The 16,482-nt window shown below is 40.4% G+C and overlaps 1 protein-coding gene across 1 annotated transcript; it reads left to right on the forward strand.

The window, feature by feature from the left end:
• The first annotated feature begins 443 nt into the window (after positions 1 to 443).
• Positions 444 to 5,393, forward strand: mnx2b (motor neuron and pancreas homeobox 2b). Its single transcript, XM_061709754.1, has 3 exons — positions 444 to 1,306; positions 2,571 to 2,731; positions 3,711 to 5,393. The coding sequence occupies exons 1-3, from the start codon at positions 883 to 885 to the stop codon at positions 4,131 to 4,133; spliced, it is 1,008 nt and encodes a 335-aa protein (XP_061565738.1). The 5' UTR covers positions 444 to 882; the 3' UTR covers positions 4,134 to 5,393.
• Positions 5,394 to 16,482: the final 11,089 nt, after the last annotated feature.

The raw sequence follows: 16,482 nt of genomic DNA on the forward strand, positions 1-16,482 counted from the left end.
TCTGCCGCATGTGAGATTGCTCTTCAGCGGTCTCTGCTTTTTCTGATCTTAAAACGGCATTAGTCCACATTAAGCATAAGGCCAATTAACTTATAGCCTCCTCTGCCAAGTCATTACGCTTTTATACGGTTTGTGTGCAATTCTTGATCGTAAACTTTAATGGCATTTGTATGCCCTTAGAATGAAGCAAGCCACATATTTAAGATTTAAACACTGCATGGATGCCATGCCTTCTGAACATCACCCAGCCACAGTTGTCCAATGGTTTTAATATTGACAAGCAGCCAGCAATTTGATGCTGAGGCGCTGAGGATCTTTTTGGACAATCAAAGCGCCGGATATAATTCTTTGTTCTGTGGCGAGAACTGGATACTGTCAGACCGAGAGTGAAAATACAATTGGCCAATCCTCTAATGTACCTCGGCGCTTTGATGCAGTTGAAGGTGTTTGCAGGCGGGACAAGGGTTGGACATTACCTCACTCTGAAGGCTTTCTGGGGGGAGAAACGAGCGAGTAATTAGCTGATTAGAGGCCCGTCAGAGCAGCTAAGCTCTCATCCAATCCCAGCTCACAGCGGCCTTCAGCGGTCCAGACGAAAGGCTGCTGGAGAAACAGCGCATCTGTCTGTTTGAGAGAGACGTTAATGTCGCACAGTGACATGTACAGGTGCAATTTAAGGAAAACCGGTGGCGGGATGTAAAAGCCAGCAGTTTAAAGTTTGATTTAGTGCTACTAGTTTGCAGAGTGATTTTTGTAAGTAAATAAGAAGCGAGAGAAGATATTGGAGGAAAAGACTTCTGCAGTCTGCAATAAGGCACGCTCCTTGAGCCTGATAAGTTTGCTTCTTCAGGACTTCTTCAAGACTTCTCCTTGACAGCAGCCATGGAAAAGTCAAAAAACTTCAGAATTGACGCCCTGCTCGCCAGCGAGACCATGCGGGTTGGCCGAGACATGTCCCCGGGTCTGAACGACAGTCCCGGGGGCAGCCCGGTCTCCTGCCGCCGCGCCGACACGCCTTCCCCGCGGGCAGCGCAGCTCCAGGGCGGAATACTCCCCAAGCCGAGCGTCCTGAGCCTCCCTCACCCGGGCCTGGCCAGCCTCTCCCAGAGCGGGATCCCGGGCATCTACCACGCTCCCATGTACCCGCTGTCGGGTCTGGGCGGCCAGCACCCCGCCTTCTACACGGGCTTCACGCAGCTGCAGAGCTACCCGGAGCAGCTGAAGGCGGCGGCGGCCGCGGGCTCGCTCCCGCTGGAGCACTGGATCCGCGCAGGCATCATGATGCCCAGGCTGCCCGACTACTCCTGTAAGTATGCGATCACACATGGATTACACAAATACACAAATAGGCTAAATAACATTAAAAAATAAAAACATTGAACTGGAAATTATTACTATTACTATTATTATTATTATTATTATTATTATTATTATTATTATTATTATTATTATTATTATTATTATTATGAATGCTGCTATTAAATATAATATTACCTAATTGGCCTTTTATGATATCTTCCTTTTTATAATGTTTGTTTTCTTTAAATTACTTATTTCAGAGAAAAAATAAAGAAAGGATGATTATCTGCTCAGCAGAGTTAAGATACTATTAGCCTTATAATAGCCTTTGCACATGTAATCAATCAATCAAGTGTTAAAGGATGACATTCTTTGTTTTGTTGTTTTGTTTTCTTAAACTTCTCTTGAAGTGTTGTTTTTTACATGTAGCCTACTAAAATAAATCAAATCAAATCAATAATTAGGCTCATCAGCAAGAATATTGATTATTTTCCTATTTAGAGTTTTTTAAACTAACATTGGAGGCGGAAATGCACACTCTTTGAGGTTTATTATTTTCTTTTATTTCCCTTGGATTCACCATTTGCAGTCTATTTTTCAGGCAGTTTCATATCATTCTGGATTTTTCCTGAACGCAGCATCGGAGTTTCTTCACATAGGATGTGACGATAATAAGTCACACATCGGCCGTCACTGTAAAAGTGGCCTCCGTTTTATTGCTTTATCTGTGTGTCATATTTTAATTTTGGCTCATTTATTTCTCTATAAACGTCAGCAAGATGAAAATTGTCTTTGTGTGACGAAGAAACTATAAACAAACACCTAAACCGTTCTGTAGTTCATCAATAAAATCCCAAAAGCCTTCATTGAATTTTCATTAAGTTAATGGCATCCCTGTGTTTTTACGGCCTCTGCGCCCGCTTCTGCCGTATCCCCCCCCTCAACAATAAACTAGAGTAAAGCTATTATAGTTAATGATGGCCACAGAGTGCTGGCATATGTGTGGCTGCTCCCATGCAGCATTACTGTGAACTTCTTGTGTCCTTGGTGTTTTATAATTAAGACTAGTGGCAGTCTGACTATGAGGGTTCATTTTTATCAAACAAAAACTCAAATGTATTAACAAGAATCAAAACAAGAATTTCAGGCATCAGCCTCAATAATATACCAAAAGGACACACTCTGTGAGACAACACCAAATATGGGATAAGTTGTGATGAAATGGTTACTGATTTGACTTGAACACATTGCTGTTGCTCTTCCTCTTCCAGCGGGACCCCAGTCAGGCCTGCTGGGGAAATGCAGGAGGCCCCGCACAGCTTTCACCAGTCAGCAGCTCCTGGAGCTGGAGAACCAGTTCAAACTGAACAAATACTTGTCCAGACCCAAACGCTTCGAGGTGGCAACATCGCTCATGCTGACCGAGACACAGGTAAGACTGCAGTCCACAGAAAACATGCTTCAGAAACAGTGATGAGCAAAAAGACTCCAAAGTCATTTCTTGGGAGAAGTGCAACTGCAGAACAGAATTGTCACTCCTTTAATGTTGGTGCAACATGTTTTATGTAAACTAGGATGTCCATAGGACCAGGCCGCAGACACTTCCCAGATGTCGCAGACTTTATGGCCACTTTAATAACCTTTATTAAGATGAAAAGACTCAGCTTGCTAAGTATATCATTAAGGCCAAGATTGGAAATGGAAGTAATTTACAGATATGTGACAAATAAAAACGTCACTTAAATTATAGATTATTTTAACAATGAGAACAAACATCACCTTACTTGTGTTCATTGTAGGCAGTGCGTTGTTTCCTTGTTGTAATAACTTGTTATATTTGTGTATTTTTACCTATTTTATTTGTGTAAGACTCAAACATTGTTTCAATTGTCCTTTAATTTAGGGATTCAATATTTGTAAATAATTATAATAGAATATTTGATCCGTGACATTTTCCCTCTTCCACAGCACAGTGCAAAAAAATATCATGTTGTAAAACATTGTATGTTTCTGAAAAAAAAAGACAAATTCAGTATGGGAATTAAGTCATAAAACATAAAGATTTTTATATATATATATATATATATATATATATATATATATATATATATATATATATATATATATATATATATATATATACTGTGTATATATGTTTAAAAATATATTATTTCAAAATACATTTTGATTCTGAAATTAGTCTTTGAACCAAGAAAGCGGGAAAAAAGTATTTAAGTAATCAAATTCTTGTAGCGTTTAAAATAACTGATGTTCTTTTTTGATGTTTTAAATGTCTTTATTTTATTTATTCAATAGTTAAATAGTGTTTAATATTTTATTTAAATGTTTAAATGTTTAGTAATAACTCTGGAATAATTAACTATTGTTTCCTACTCTAAATTGCTCTGTAGGTCAAGATCTGGTTCCAAAACCGGAGGATGAAGTGGAAGCGCAGCAGGAAGGCGAAGGAGCAGGGCGCTGCCTCAAACCAGGCGGAGACAGAGCGACGCGGCGGAGGAAAAACCGCGACCGACAAATCTGATGAGAGTAGACGAGCTCTAAATCCCAACAACAGAGGGCTGGATCTCAGCTTGGAGGATGGAGAAGACATTGAAGAGGAGGAGGGGGAGGGGGAGGAGGAAGAAGAAGAAGAGGAAGAAACCCAGCATGGGTACCCTGTTGCTTTGGGTAACAGAGTTGGGATCCCTCGAGCCACAGACTTCTTGCAGACCGGCAATGACCTTGGCTACGATCCCCACAGTCCGTTTTCTGATGATGAGCTGGACAGGATGCAGGTGGGAGGAGGAGACAGGAAGATCGGGGCAGGGCTGTGAGAAGTCGCCCTCAAATCCCCTGGTTACCTGAGTGTCACAGACTTTACGCCTGGTACATGTCCCAAAAAAGGTCTGCATTTATACCAACTTGAAAAGACAATTTCCAAACCTTGGTTGGCTCTGTGAATAGTTTTTCAGAGTAATTGCTGGAGTCACACAGCTTCCAGGCCCAAACAGATGACATATATAAACTGTTTACACTATCTGTGAATAAAATAATTTTAAGTACTCCACTTTTTATAGCATGCAGGGGGGAAAAAAGCAGGCAATTGTCAACAATATCTGCCAATAATTGTCTTGTAACAGTCCGTTATCTAATTTCTCCATTTGCACCTCCTTGACTCCTCTCCTCCACTCTTCTCCTTGCATTTTAGTCCCTTCACGCAGAGGATGGGAGGACAGACACAAGGAGAAAGGAGACAATGTAACATAACAAAGCATTTACCAAACTGGGACATATTTGCTTCCCAGCGAACTCTGTAAAACAACACTGACATGTGACACAACTGCGTCATCTCACTACTGTTCTGTTGCGGCATACGGGTGTATTTTATTCTTTCTGACTGATGAATTTTAAGGCGTTTGTGACAGCTTCTGTATTTATTTCTCGGTTCGTTTACAATGTGGGATTAACATGTCACATCACCATTAGATGTCATATAAAGGCATCAAAGTGCACACTTGTGAATTCTCGCCTTTAGCTTCTCTTTTAAACTTCCTCTCTCCCTCCTTAAATGCATTTTAAGAATTCAGACAACTTTCCAAATATTTCCCCATTTTTGGATCAAAGGCAGGAAAGCAGACGGGAGGGGGGGTGGGAGACGGGAGTGCAGCTAAGAGGAGTATGATGTGTTTTTCTGTCTGCCGGCAGCAGGAGCTCCACGGTGAATCCACGTTCTGCAAATGACAAATGTGTAGAAAGACACATAAACTGTTGTGCTTTCAAACAGCTTGAAGTTGAACAGTCAGTGCAGCTGCATCCTGAGTTACTGTGTGGTGCTACATCTCAAGAAACGAAGCTCTGAAACATCTGCTGTTATGGATATTTTTGGTCTGATGCTTTGAAGAACTTCTTATCAGTTGCACTTAGATTTGTGAAGAATATTACTGTTTTCCTGTCTTTGATAATGTTTTTAATTTAATCGTGTGATTTACCTGTAAATGGATGAACCTAATTTATTTGAATGATTGCAAAGACGAATCGTATGTGTACTTATGTCAAACTTATTTGTGATGTAACTGTGAAATAAAAAACAAAGGTGAAAGCAAAACAGGAATTGAAAGTTAATCTATTTTTGAGCAGTATTCCTTCCTAAGACATGGTGCAATTTTGATTCTCATCGCTTAGGACTCCCGTTAAGAAGTTTAATATTATGATCTAGACAAAATAAAAAAATGTGATGCCCACATACAGTATGTGTGCACCAGGTCTTAGGGGGTTAATTCTAATATAAGTCTTTCTTTTGATTTCATTAGGATCTATCTTTTAAATCAATAGAAACTGTTAGCTGATGATGAAATCCACCTCTTTTGTTAACGTTCAACAACCACTGGCTCCCTGAAGCAACTGATTCAGGACCAAACAATGAAGTTTACTGATGCCTAAACTTATTGAAAGGAGAGTTAGTCCTCCTAGTTTCCTCTTTCAACTGAAATCTTTTCAAGGCAGTCGACAAGTCAAGAAAAGTAATTAATAACAACAAATATTCAAATGATGTTGCATGCCTGCTACAGAAAGGGAAATCAACTGGAGATACAGGAAGGTTGAACTCACACAGGAGAGGTGATGCATTTCAACGTGAAACGTTGATTCACTGTCACAGCCTCTATTATATATCAGTCGGCAGAATAACTAAGGGGTTTTGGTAACAAGAGTGAAGTTAAAATGATTGTCTTTGTATTTAATGAAAAGATCATGTAGCTAATTTTGGAGGCGGAAATATTACAGTACGTCTTGTGGTTCACTGTAGCAGAAGGAGCAGGAGGATGCAACTCTCAAAAAAACATTTAATGACATGAAGATCGAAGCAAACTACTTAAAGCAACATAAGAGATTGTTGTGGCGCTCAGAGAACCCCAACAGGAGCATCAAGTGGAAACACCAGCAGAGGATGTGCATGGAAAACCCAAAAGCAAAACTCTTTTATTAAAAAATAAAATAGTTTGAAAGCAGAAATTAAAGACAGGCATAAGTTTAAAAGAATAAAACAAATTAGATGCAAAAATAAAGGTTGCAGTGCATTGTGGTAGATTACTGAAATGCAGCAGTAAATAAAAAGGTTTTCAGCCTTGACTTAAAGCAAATGAGAGTTTCAGCAGCCCTGATGCATTCTGGGAGTTTGTTCCACAGGTGAGGAGCATAAGCTGAACGTTACCTCATGGTGTTTGGTTCCAACCCTGTGCACAGAAAGTAGGCGTGACCCTGACGACCTGAGGGTTCTGGTTGGTTCATAATGGACCAGGAGATCAGAGATGTATTATGGCTCGAGACCATTCAGAGATTTATAAACCAACAGAACGATTTTACAATCTATTCTGTGACGGAGAGAAAGCCAGTGTAAAGTTAAAGAACCAGAGTTATATGGTGTGCTGTCTTGTCTTAGTGAGGACTTGGGCAGCAGCGTTCTGAACTAACTGTAGCTGTTTGATGGATTATTTTAAGGAGACGCGTGAGAAGAGTGTTTCAGTAGTCCAGTTTACTGAAGATAAACGTGTGGACTCTCTTCTACTTTTGGAAACTCCAGGAATTACAGGTAACCCAGCAGTCCGACCAAGAGATGCTCTCTTTGGATGAGAGGGAATCATGGGGTACTTTATTTCAAATACAATGGTGGAGAATCTGCCTATCACTGACATGACCAGGGCTCTGTGAGCGCTCATAATAAAAAAAAAAATAAATCAAAAATGTATTTGCAAATCTGACTCATAGAAGAATGGTTTTAATGGGTTTATGGAGGAGCCCTATTTTACATTCTTCTTCAGCCGCTTCATGCGGTTGTAACGCAAAGCAGAAGTGCAGAAGTTTGATTTATTGCACAGCCTCTCAGATATTAATTACTTGGTAGGGTTTACTGATAGCCAAATAATTAAGCTAATGAATAGGAAGTAAAGTGATCAAAAGTCTGATGGGGAGTGGTCACCCATGGCCCATTTTAATTACCAAGAGCAACAGCGTGTGTGTGTGTGTGTGTGTGTGTGTGTGTGTGTGTGTGTGTGTGTGTGTGTGTGTGTGTGTGTGTGTGTAAGAGAGAGAGAGAGCGGGAGAGAGAGATAGAGAGAGCTGCAGCTGGGCATGTTATTGGGCAAATGAGGGTTGCAATTAAAGAGCAGATTGCACGACATGCAGTGTGGTGTCATTTAGGCCCCTCTGAGACCACCATGTCATATTTATATAGGGATTAAATGCATTCTGTACCAGCTGGACCGACTCTCCTTGGTAGGAACTGTGAAACTGTGAACTCTGAAATATTTGAATGTGCTTTAAAGATGTAAAAATTCAGTGTTTTTGACACTTTTGGGCCACAAAATGCTGTGAATCAGACCAAATGTAGGTATTAATTATGTTGCCAAATAATTAAATCTAACACTCATAAGCAAAATCATTGCTACACAACTGTGACTTTATGACTGTTAGATTGGCAAATTTCTGCCAAATAAATCACTAATGCAGCGGTGTACAAAAGTTCAGGCATCCAGAATTCTGCCACGGTGAATAAATCTGCGAGTGTATGATGAACTCATCTCCAAAAAACAGAAAGCCAACAGCAGACCTTTGCTCTGAATATTTAGAGACCAGGATTACCATTTTATTTGGATTTTGTACAATTTTACAGTAAAACAAGGATGATCATTCAAACATTTGGGCATCCATCCAGGTTTTGTGTTCTTAGATAACTTTTGGACACACTCTTACACCTAATGTAAAACTGTAGACCGTCTGAAAGATTTTTGGCAGTAAAATAGTTGCAAAAATGGTGCAAAATGTCCTGAAAACAACTCTTTAAGACTAAGAGGCATGGGGATGGACTATTCATGCTTCAGGCAAGGTCACTGTTAAATTCATAAGAGCAAAAGAAAGAATCACATAAATTAAAAATCTGAAAACTGTGGAACAAAACAAAGCTGGGGATGAAAAGAGATTGACTTCTACAATAGAAAAATAATCATATGCAGAGTAAGAAGAGCGAGCCGAAGGCTGAACAGAAACTAGCCCCCATTCTTGCTCTGATATAAAAAGGCTGTGCATGTAGCCCGTGACTCTTACTGAATAATAGAAAGGTTCTTGAAGATCGATCTTAATCAAGTTTTTACAGAGTCTTTTTTTCACATAGCACTCACAAATGTAGGAATGCCAAATCCTTGACACCAAAAACACATTACATCGGTTTGCATAAGAATGCTTTTTGTATTTAGATCTGTCTGTAACCCTCACGAAACTACTACAAAATCATTATAATACAGTATATACAAGAACGATATAACTTGAGAAAAAAAAAATCAATACATTTGTTCCCAACAGCAGAGGATTTAGGTGTACTGTTGTATTATATGAACTTCTTTCATATCTTTACCAGTCATAGTGTATCTTTAAGATTTATCTGGATAGAATAACAATTTGTCTTAGCCTCCATATTTTAGCCATCTGATTCCGGTGCACAGAGATAACATCTGACAAGCACAAGAGAATTAGCTGTCAGTGCTAATCAAATCAAATCAAGTCAAACTTTATTTGTATAGCGCTTTTCATGCATGTATAAAATGCAACACAACGTGCTTTACATAAAACGTTAAAAAACATAAAACGTATTAAATCACCTGGCTCCAAATGTGGGCAAATGTTTTTGAAACTGCAGCGGCAATACAAATCCACTCTCGGGTCACTGAAACTGTAGGCGTCAGAATAATGTAAAACTTTAAGAATCTGACCTACAGAAGGAAAACCATTGAAGGGAGCAAACATGAAAAATAAAATTACAGATGTTTAAAAAGAAAATGGTACAGGATCGACTTTGTTTGTTAATCAAGCCCCTTAAACCCCAAGTTGCAGTGGGCCATCACTTACTACAAATGACAGAACACAGTATTGAACCCTGAACCGGGTTCATGGGATTCAAGGAGTTAAGAAGCAGCACACAAACTTGAGTAACCCGAAGGAGCACCGAATAACCTGCTCAGTTCACATAGAAACTTTAAATACCTGTATAACGCCATGGGCTTTCAGGGAGGTTTGAATATAACTTTTTAGACTTGATTAAAATAAACAAATTAAACAAAGCAATGCAACAGGAACTCATTTCAGTGTCTGACTTGTCATGTGTGTCATCCAAAATTATTAATAAGGCAACAGAGCAATGTACAAAGGTCGTTGATTTGATTTCTCATCTAAGAATAAACATTTTTTTAAATCCTGTCCAAATTACAGTTACTTCTGATGATGCTGTCAAGTTTCTCAACAGTTTGCGTGAAAAAAGTGCTGACGGCCTTCTGTCTCTTTCATTTTTTTTTACCCAATAATGCATAGTGAGCCTGTGTCTTCCCATAAAATCATTCCTCTGTCTATTGAATCACTCAAGTCGCCCCTGAGATGTCAGAGTGGTTACCAGAAACCCCCAATTCCATTGTTACATTAATAAATCGGTCTCTTTTTTTCTTTGTTGGATAATAAATCAAGGACCCCTTAAAATATTAACACCCTGTAGTTTAATCAATCAGCAAAATGTCGACTCATTACGTAAATATGAACAGATTGTGCGATCTTTTAAGGTAATCATACGTATTGGTGTAGCTTTCCCAGAGCCCTGTGCTGTCACTTAACTAATGGACAAGGGCCCAATAAATATACATCTGCCTGATCTAAAATGTTGTTCTAAAGCATGAAAAAGGCAGGGTTTTTTGCCAGTAAAGTTTATGGGAAAGGCGTGTTCTGGGTGAATGTATTCATGAGTGTCGTTTATTGTTGCAGAAAGGTGTTTCACCAATTATAGTGAGAATGGTGCCCCTGTTGGTGTCCATGTAACCTTCACTGTCTGTTGATCAGCACAATGATTTGGATCCAACCAAAGACAACACCAACTCAGTTCCATAAGTTGCACAAAACAGTGGCTTAGTGGTTAGCACTGTTACCTCACAGCAAAAAAGTTCCTAGTTCGACTCCCAGGCCCAGCAGGGTCTTTCTGTGTGGAGTTTGCATGTTCTCCCCGTGCCTGCGTGGGTTCCCTCCGGGTACTCCTGCTTTTTCCCACACTCCAAAAACATGCAAGCAAGGTTAATTGATTGATGATTGTTAATTGCCTGTAGCTGTGAGTGTGAATATGCATGGTTTTCTGTCTCTATATGTGGCCCTGTGATAAACTGGTGACCTGTCCAGGTGAACCCCTGCCTCTCGCCTGTGATGAGCTGGGATAGGCTCCAGCAGACCCCCGTGACTCTGCAGAGGATAAAGCGGGTATAAAAATGGATGGATGGATGGAAGTTGGACAAAAATAAATTATTACATACGTTTGTTTTTAACAATAAATAAATAAGAAAAAGACTCCAAATGTTTTTTTTTTCCGTGACCTCAAAGTTCAGATTTATGTGTCTACAAAAAATGATGATAATCTTTTTTCATTTTTTTTTTAAAATCACTACACTTGTCACTGGAGTTTACTGTTGCTGATGATTAAGCATATAAAATAAAATGGGTGGATTCCCAAGACAGTTTGCATATTTTGGGAAAGATAGCAGAGGCAACATTTTGAAGAAAACCGTCCTTAACCCTTTATAAATAATTTAATCAAATACCAGAAAGAAACTATTTTAACCTTACAGGGGTTGACATGCTAAAAGTTTGCCCTCTTTCCATAAGTGTTTGTTATTACGATACGTGTGTGCCCCCTGGTGGCTACATGAAAGAAAACACTTGGTCTGACTTCACTCACGTTTTTTGCAGCAGAAGTGGACAAGCAGGGAAGAAGACAGACAAATGGATGATGAAGCGATGAAATGTATAATCTTCTCAGGTGTATTGCAGAAGAGGCCATTTGTGCAGCTGTTTGCAGCTGTTGAAAATACATGGCGCTTCTGTAATAGTCCAGCAAGGGCGGATACAGTGCATAAGAGGGGACATTGAAAGCTGCTTTGGGGAATTTGGCATTCACAGAGCCTCGAAAAAATGGTGGGAGATGTCCTTTGACACAAATTTATGGAAATAATTAAATAAGCAAATTACGTATTTCGCCATATTAACCTAAAAGTCCATAAACTAGTGTAAATATTATGATTATTAATAATAACAACAACAATAATAATAACAATAATAATAATAATAATAACAACAATAATAATAATAATAATGAGAACAAGGATCACAATAATAATGAACCTAATTAACCTAAACTAAATTAACCTAAAAGTCCATAAACTAGTGTAAATAATATTATTATTATTGATATTGATATTGAATACTTTATTACAGACTCAAAAGGTTCCATATAAAATACATAAAAATACATAAAAATTACAGGTCACATTAAAATACATGCAAACATCTGTTCCAATGTTTCCATAGTCCAGATGTGTATACCTTGTATCACTCTATTTGATGTTAGTTAGTGCAGTTATTAGATAATTTTCTGACTCATGGAGTCGACACATAAATTTAAACATAAGATTCCTCAGCAGAGCATGGAAGGTGGGGACATAACAATTAACAAATAAAGTGCTTGCACTTGTCCATCTTGGAAGCTTAAGGGGGATCCTGAACGCATCATTATATGCTACCTGCACCTTCTTTAGCTTGGCTTTGGTGGTATAATTACACCAAAGGTGAGCTGTGTATAGAGGTGTACAATAGGCTCTGAATAGATTTACTTTAACATTAGCTGTGCACATATGGAATCTACGGGCAAGCATATTGGCCTGAGCATAGAGCTTACAGCACTGACGCATCATCATCACAAAGATCCTCATTTATAATGTGACCCAAATACCGTGCTCTCTTAACATCTAAGGGGCGGTCAGACAGTAAGAATGGGGGAAACTTTTGTTTCTGATCCTCCTTAGCTTTAACAATCAGAATAACACTCTTCTTAGGGTTAAACACAATCTCATACTGGACTCCATAGCTAGAGCACACTTTAAGCAGTTGCTGTAGTCCAGCACTGTATGGAGACATGATGACCAGGTCATACATCCGGTCTTGCACTGACTAACCCTGCGTTCACACTGAAAGAGTCACGGGCGTCCCGACGCCAGCATCTCGCCGCTTGGTGCGTTCACACTGAAAGCGTCAGTGCCTGCAGCGGGGCGGCGGTGGGCGGGGTTAAAGCTGCGCTGCAGAACTGGAGGGAACAGTGGGAACAGCCTACACATCTTAATCTTCCTATTTCACCATAGATCACACTTTGGGACGCCTTCTTTATATTTTAGCGTTATTTCCGCGTAGATAAGAGTGAGTTTGATGCTCCTTAACAAGTTTGGTCCGTGGATTCAACATCAACCGCCAGATCCCACTCCCGGTGAACCATAAATCCGCCTAGGCTGATTTATGGTTCCGCGTCACACCAACGCAGGCCTACGGCGTAGGGTACGCGGCGACGCACACCGCACCGCCTCCCTACGCCGTCGGCTACGCCATCGATTTAACGCGGAACCATAAATCAGGCGAAGCTGCACTGCAGTCTGTGCGGTGAACACTGACACACCGGGTGACGGGTCGGAGCGGATTTGGTCATGATGTTTAAACTGTGTTTTGTGATTAATAAGCACGGGTTTTAATTATTTTTCGTTGGATCAATGTAGCAAATAAAATAGTTAGGACCATCCAGCTCCTCACCCATCAGATACGTGTTTCACTTGATCAGTTCAGGTAAAAACGGCAGTCAAACCAGCAAAAATGTCATTTTGCTGGATGAAATCTATTAATTCCTGATAAAATAAGTTTGTTAGTGCACAGCTCTGCTCCTGTAGCATGTGAATGAGTGTACGTTTGTGTGAACATGAAAGTACAATCTGCATTGAGGGTTCTCACTTCGGGAATCCCGGTCTGTGATTGGACGACGCCTCGGCGTCGCCGCTGCTCATTTGCATAAAGTTCAGATTTTTCAACTTTTAAATTGACGCGCCGCGCCCGCCGCCAGACGCTCCTGCCGCTCCCGCCGGTCCCGCCGCCCCCGCCGCCTCTTGACGCCCGTTTTTCATAGACAATGAATGGCAGCCAGACGCCTATGACTCCCGTGACGCTTTCAGTGTGAACGGGGGGTAAGCTTCATGGAAAGACTATTCATGTAAATATTGAAGAGGACTGGTGACAAAATGACAAAATGCAACCCTGTCTCACCCCATTAGTTACATGAAAAGGTGCAGATATACTACTGCCCAGTACTCGAGTTGTAAAAAAAAATCAGGGGGGATGGTGGATTTTATCATATGGGGACAGATCATTTGTGCTGATTACAAATAATATAATATATTACAAATAATAGTACTGACCAAAACACCTGCAGAAATACTGCAGGAATGACATAGCAGCAGTTAAATGCAGCCTTCTGTAAGCTTTAAATATCCACTGGGATTACATCAAATACATCAAAACACAACAATTAAAAAACAGTTTTCTGAACTTATCAATATGACTCTGTCCTTCACAGGATAAGTAAAATGGATCACTGCAAAAACTCAAAATGTTAACAAGAATATTTGTCTTATTTCTAGTTAAAATGTCTCATTTTAGTAAAAAAAAATCTCATTACACTTAAAACAAGACTCATCACTGGAAAAAACAACAATTTTCACCTGTTTCAAGTATTTTTTCACTTGAAATAAGTAGAAAAATCTGCCAGTGGAACAAGATTGTTTTTGCTTGTAATAAGAAGTTCAATCTTGTCCCACTGGCAGAGTTTCCTGCTTATTTCAAGTGAAAATTTACTTGAAACAGGTGAAAATTGTCAAATAAGTTATTTTTCTGGTGATGACTCTAAATGTTGAAATAGCAGTAAAACCACATTCATTGATGAAATGACATAAGGGATGGAAAGGAGGAGTGGCAGTTTTACAGGGGGGATGATTTTGACTGTTTTATTTCGGGGGGGGATGCCATCCCCCCTCATCCCCCCTCAACTCCAGTACTGCTCAATAGTATACGGCTGCAGACCCGGAGGCAGCAGATCTGAGCAGCAGATCAGGCCTCATCTATAAAGCTTGCTTGCGCAGAAAAAGCGCCTGAAAGTTGCGGAAGCCGCCTTCTACGCAAATCCTCGGATCTAAAAAGAAAAAACTAACCGAAAAATCTGCTTATCTTTACGGCAACTAGGACCCTCCCGTAAGAATTTACTTAAGACACGGGGAACTGGCGACGCAGGGTTTGAGGTGGTGAAATGAAGCCAGATTCATGTCATACTCTTAATAATGTCATCACATATCACAAAATATATCAGACTTAAAATAATAAAATAATAAAATAAAATAATATAGCGCTGATCGTGTTCCTCTGTGTGTGAAGCTGTCAGTCAGGACTCTGGTGCTGCTGGAGCTGCAGCCGCGGTGCAGGACACGCCGGGAACCTCCTTCACCGCTTTAGGACAGAACAAATGAGGGGTGCGTTTAGGGAGCCCCACGGAGCCCCTCATTTCTTCCCTAAAGGGACTCAGATTTGTTTTCATATATATGAGTTTTACGGGCGCGTGAAACCTTTACGTGCAGGTGTATGGTGCCTAAATTATGGCCCCGCGTTAAAACGACGCAGAGCCTACGGCGTAGGGTACGCGGCGACGCGCACCTACGCCGTAGGCTCTGCGTTGGTGACGCAGAACCATAAACCCGCCCTGAGCCGCTCTGAGGAGAGACGGGAGGGGAGGAGGGGGAGCGGGGGGGGGGGGGGGGGGGGGGGGGGGGGCGTTCTCGTATCGCTTTCATACAGTGTCTTGATAATTTGCAATTTAAGGCTGTGCCTACCGTTAGTTTTTAAACTGTAAAAAGTAAGGGGAAAATAAACATGATTTTGAAAAGACGGGGGGACGTGTGTCCCCCTGTTGCACCGGGGAACTCACGGCGTTCCGCGCAGCAACGGCGTGCTGCCACTCACTCGCTTTATTTTATACTATTTATTTTTCTACTTTTACTGTGACCACAAAATAATGTGGTTTTCCTGTCCTCCTCCTCATCAACAACATCTAGATCTCAGATCTCAGTGAAATTCAGTGGCACGGTGGCTCGACACGTTCATTCATTCATTCTGAAGCCAAACAGGTTGCAGGAAGCCACTGCGCATGCTCAGCAGGCTCATTCATATGCAAAATGATTCCATTTTCGGTAGAAAGTGGGCGTGTAGAGGGCGGGATACCAGGCGGATTCACGTGCGCAGCCTTCCAGCTGGACTGTGATTTATAAAGAGAACCTTACGTGGAAGTCTGCGTGCACGCGGTTTTATAGATCTGGATTTTTTTTTGCGCCCGTCATTTTCGGCTTTTGAGCGTACGTGCACTTTTAGTATGACTCCTACGCAGTCCATTTTAAATGAGGCCCCAGGACCGCAGTTCTAGACGTCACAGAGCCCCCTACTGGATGACTGTAGAACTGCAGCTAGTAGAACTGCACTGCAACTAAATCAGCGTTCCACCTTAATAAATATATGAAGATTTAATTGATAATGAGGCATGGAGCTTAAATATGAAGATTTAATTGATAATGAGGCATGGAGCTTAAATATGAAGATTTAATTGATAATGAGGCTCAATATATGAAGATTGATAATGAGGATGGAGCTTATAATTAAAGAACTTACTTCCAGGGTAAACGGCAGGGATTCGTAGCTCATTCAGCACTATTTCAGATGTCATTTGTAGAGCATAGGTCTTTGCTGGTAGGCTCTTTTTTTGTGGCAAGAGATTTAGATCATAGGCAGCACCAGTAGGTGCAGTTAAGACTGTTATCAAATTAAGGTGAAATTTTAAATGATTTCTTTAAATCATGAATGAGGCAATATAAAAAAATTAGTCTTTACTTGTTTTTAGCCTAATGACAATAAATATATATTTAAACACTGAGCAACCATAAACATCATAGGTAATGTCGTGATTGAGGCTTGGTATTTTACCATGTCTCTGCAGGACTGTTATATGCAGAGAATTATAAAGGTGTTGCAATTGCGTGAATATGAAAAGAGACTGGGACAGAGAAGATGACAACTGTCTTGCCACTGACAGAGAGGACTAAGATGTGGCGTTTAGTGGGATATATTACCCCCAAAACTTGAACAGCATTGATCAAACCCACTACAACATAGTGTATTTGGGTGTCAAGTCCTCACTTTTGTTGTAGTAATTGTTAAAAAAAGAAATAAAGAAATAAAAACACTTTGGTATACTGAAAT

The sequence above is a fragment of the Cololabis saira genome, chromosome 2 (assembly GCF_033807715.1).
Source record: "Cololabis saira isolate AMF1-May2022 chromosome 2, fColSai1.1, whole genome shotgun sequence".
Lineage (NCBI taxonomy): Eukaryota > Metazoa > Chordata > Actinopteri > Beloniformes > Belonidae > Cololabis > Cololabis saira.

Bases quoted from the DNA above. Each gene is read 5' to 3' on its own strand.
- mnx2b (XM_061709754.1), top strand. From the start codon at position 883: ATGGAAAAGTCAAAAAACTTCAGAATTGACGCCCTGCTCGCCAGCGAG. The intron at 1,307-2,570 runs GTAAGTATGCGA...TTCCTCTTCCAG, and splicing joins CAGGCTGCCCGACTACTCCT to CGGGACCCCAGTCAGGCCTG. The intron at 2,732-3,710 runs GTAAGACTGCAG...ATTGCTCTGTAG, and splicing joins TCATGCTGACCGAGACACAG to GTCAAGATCTGGTTCCAAAA.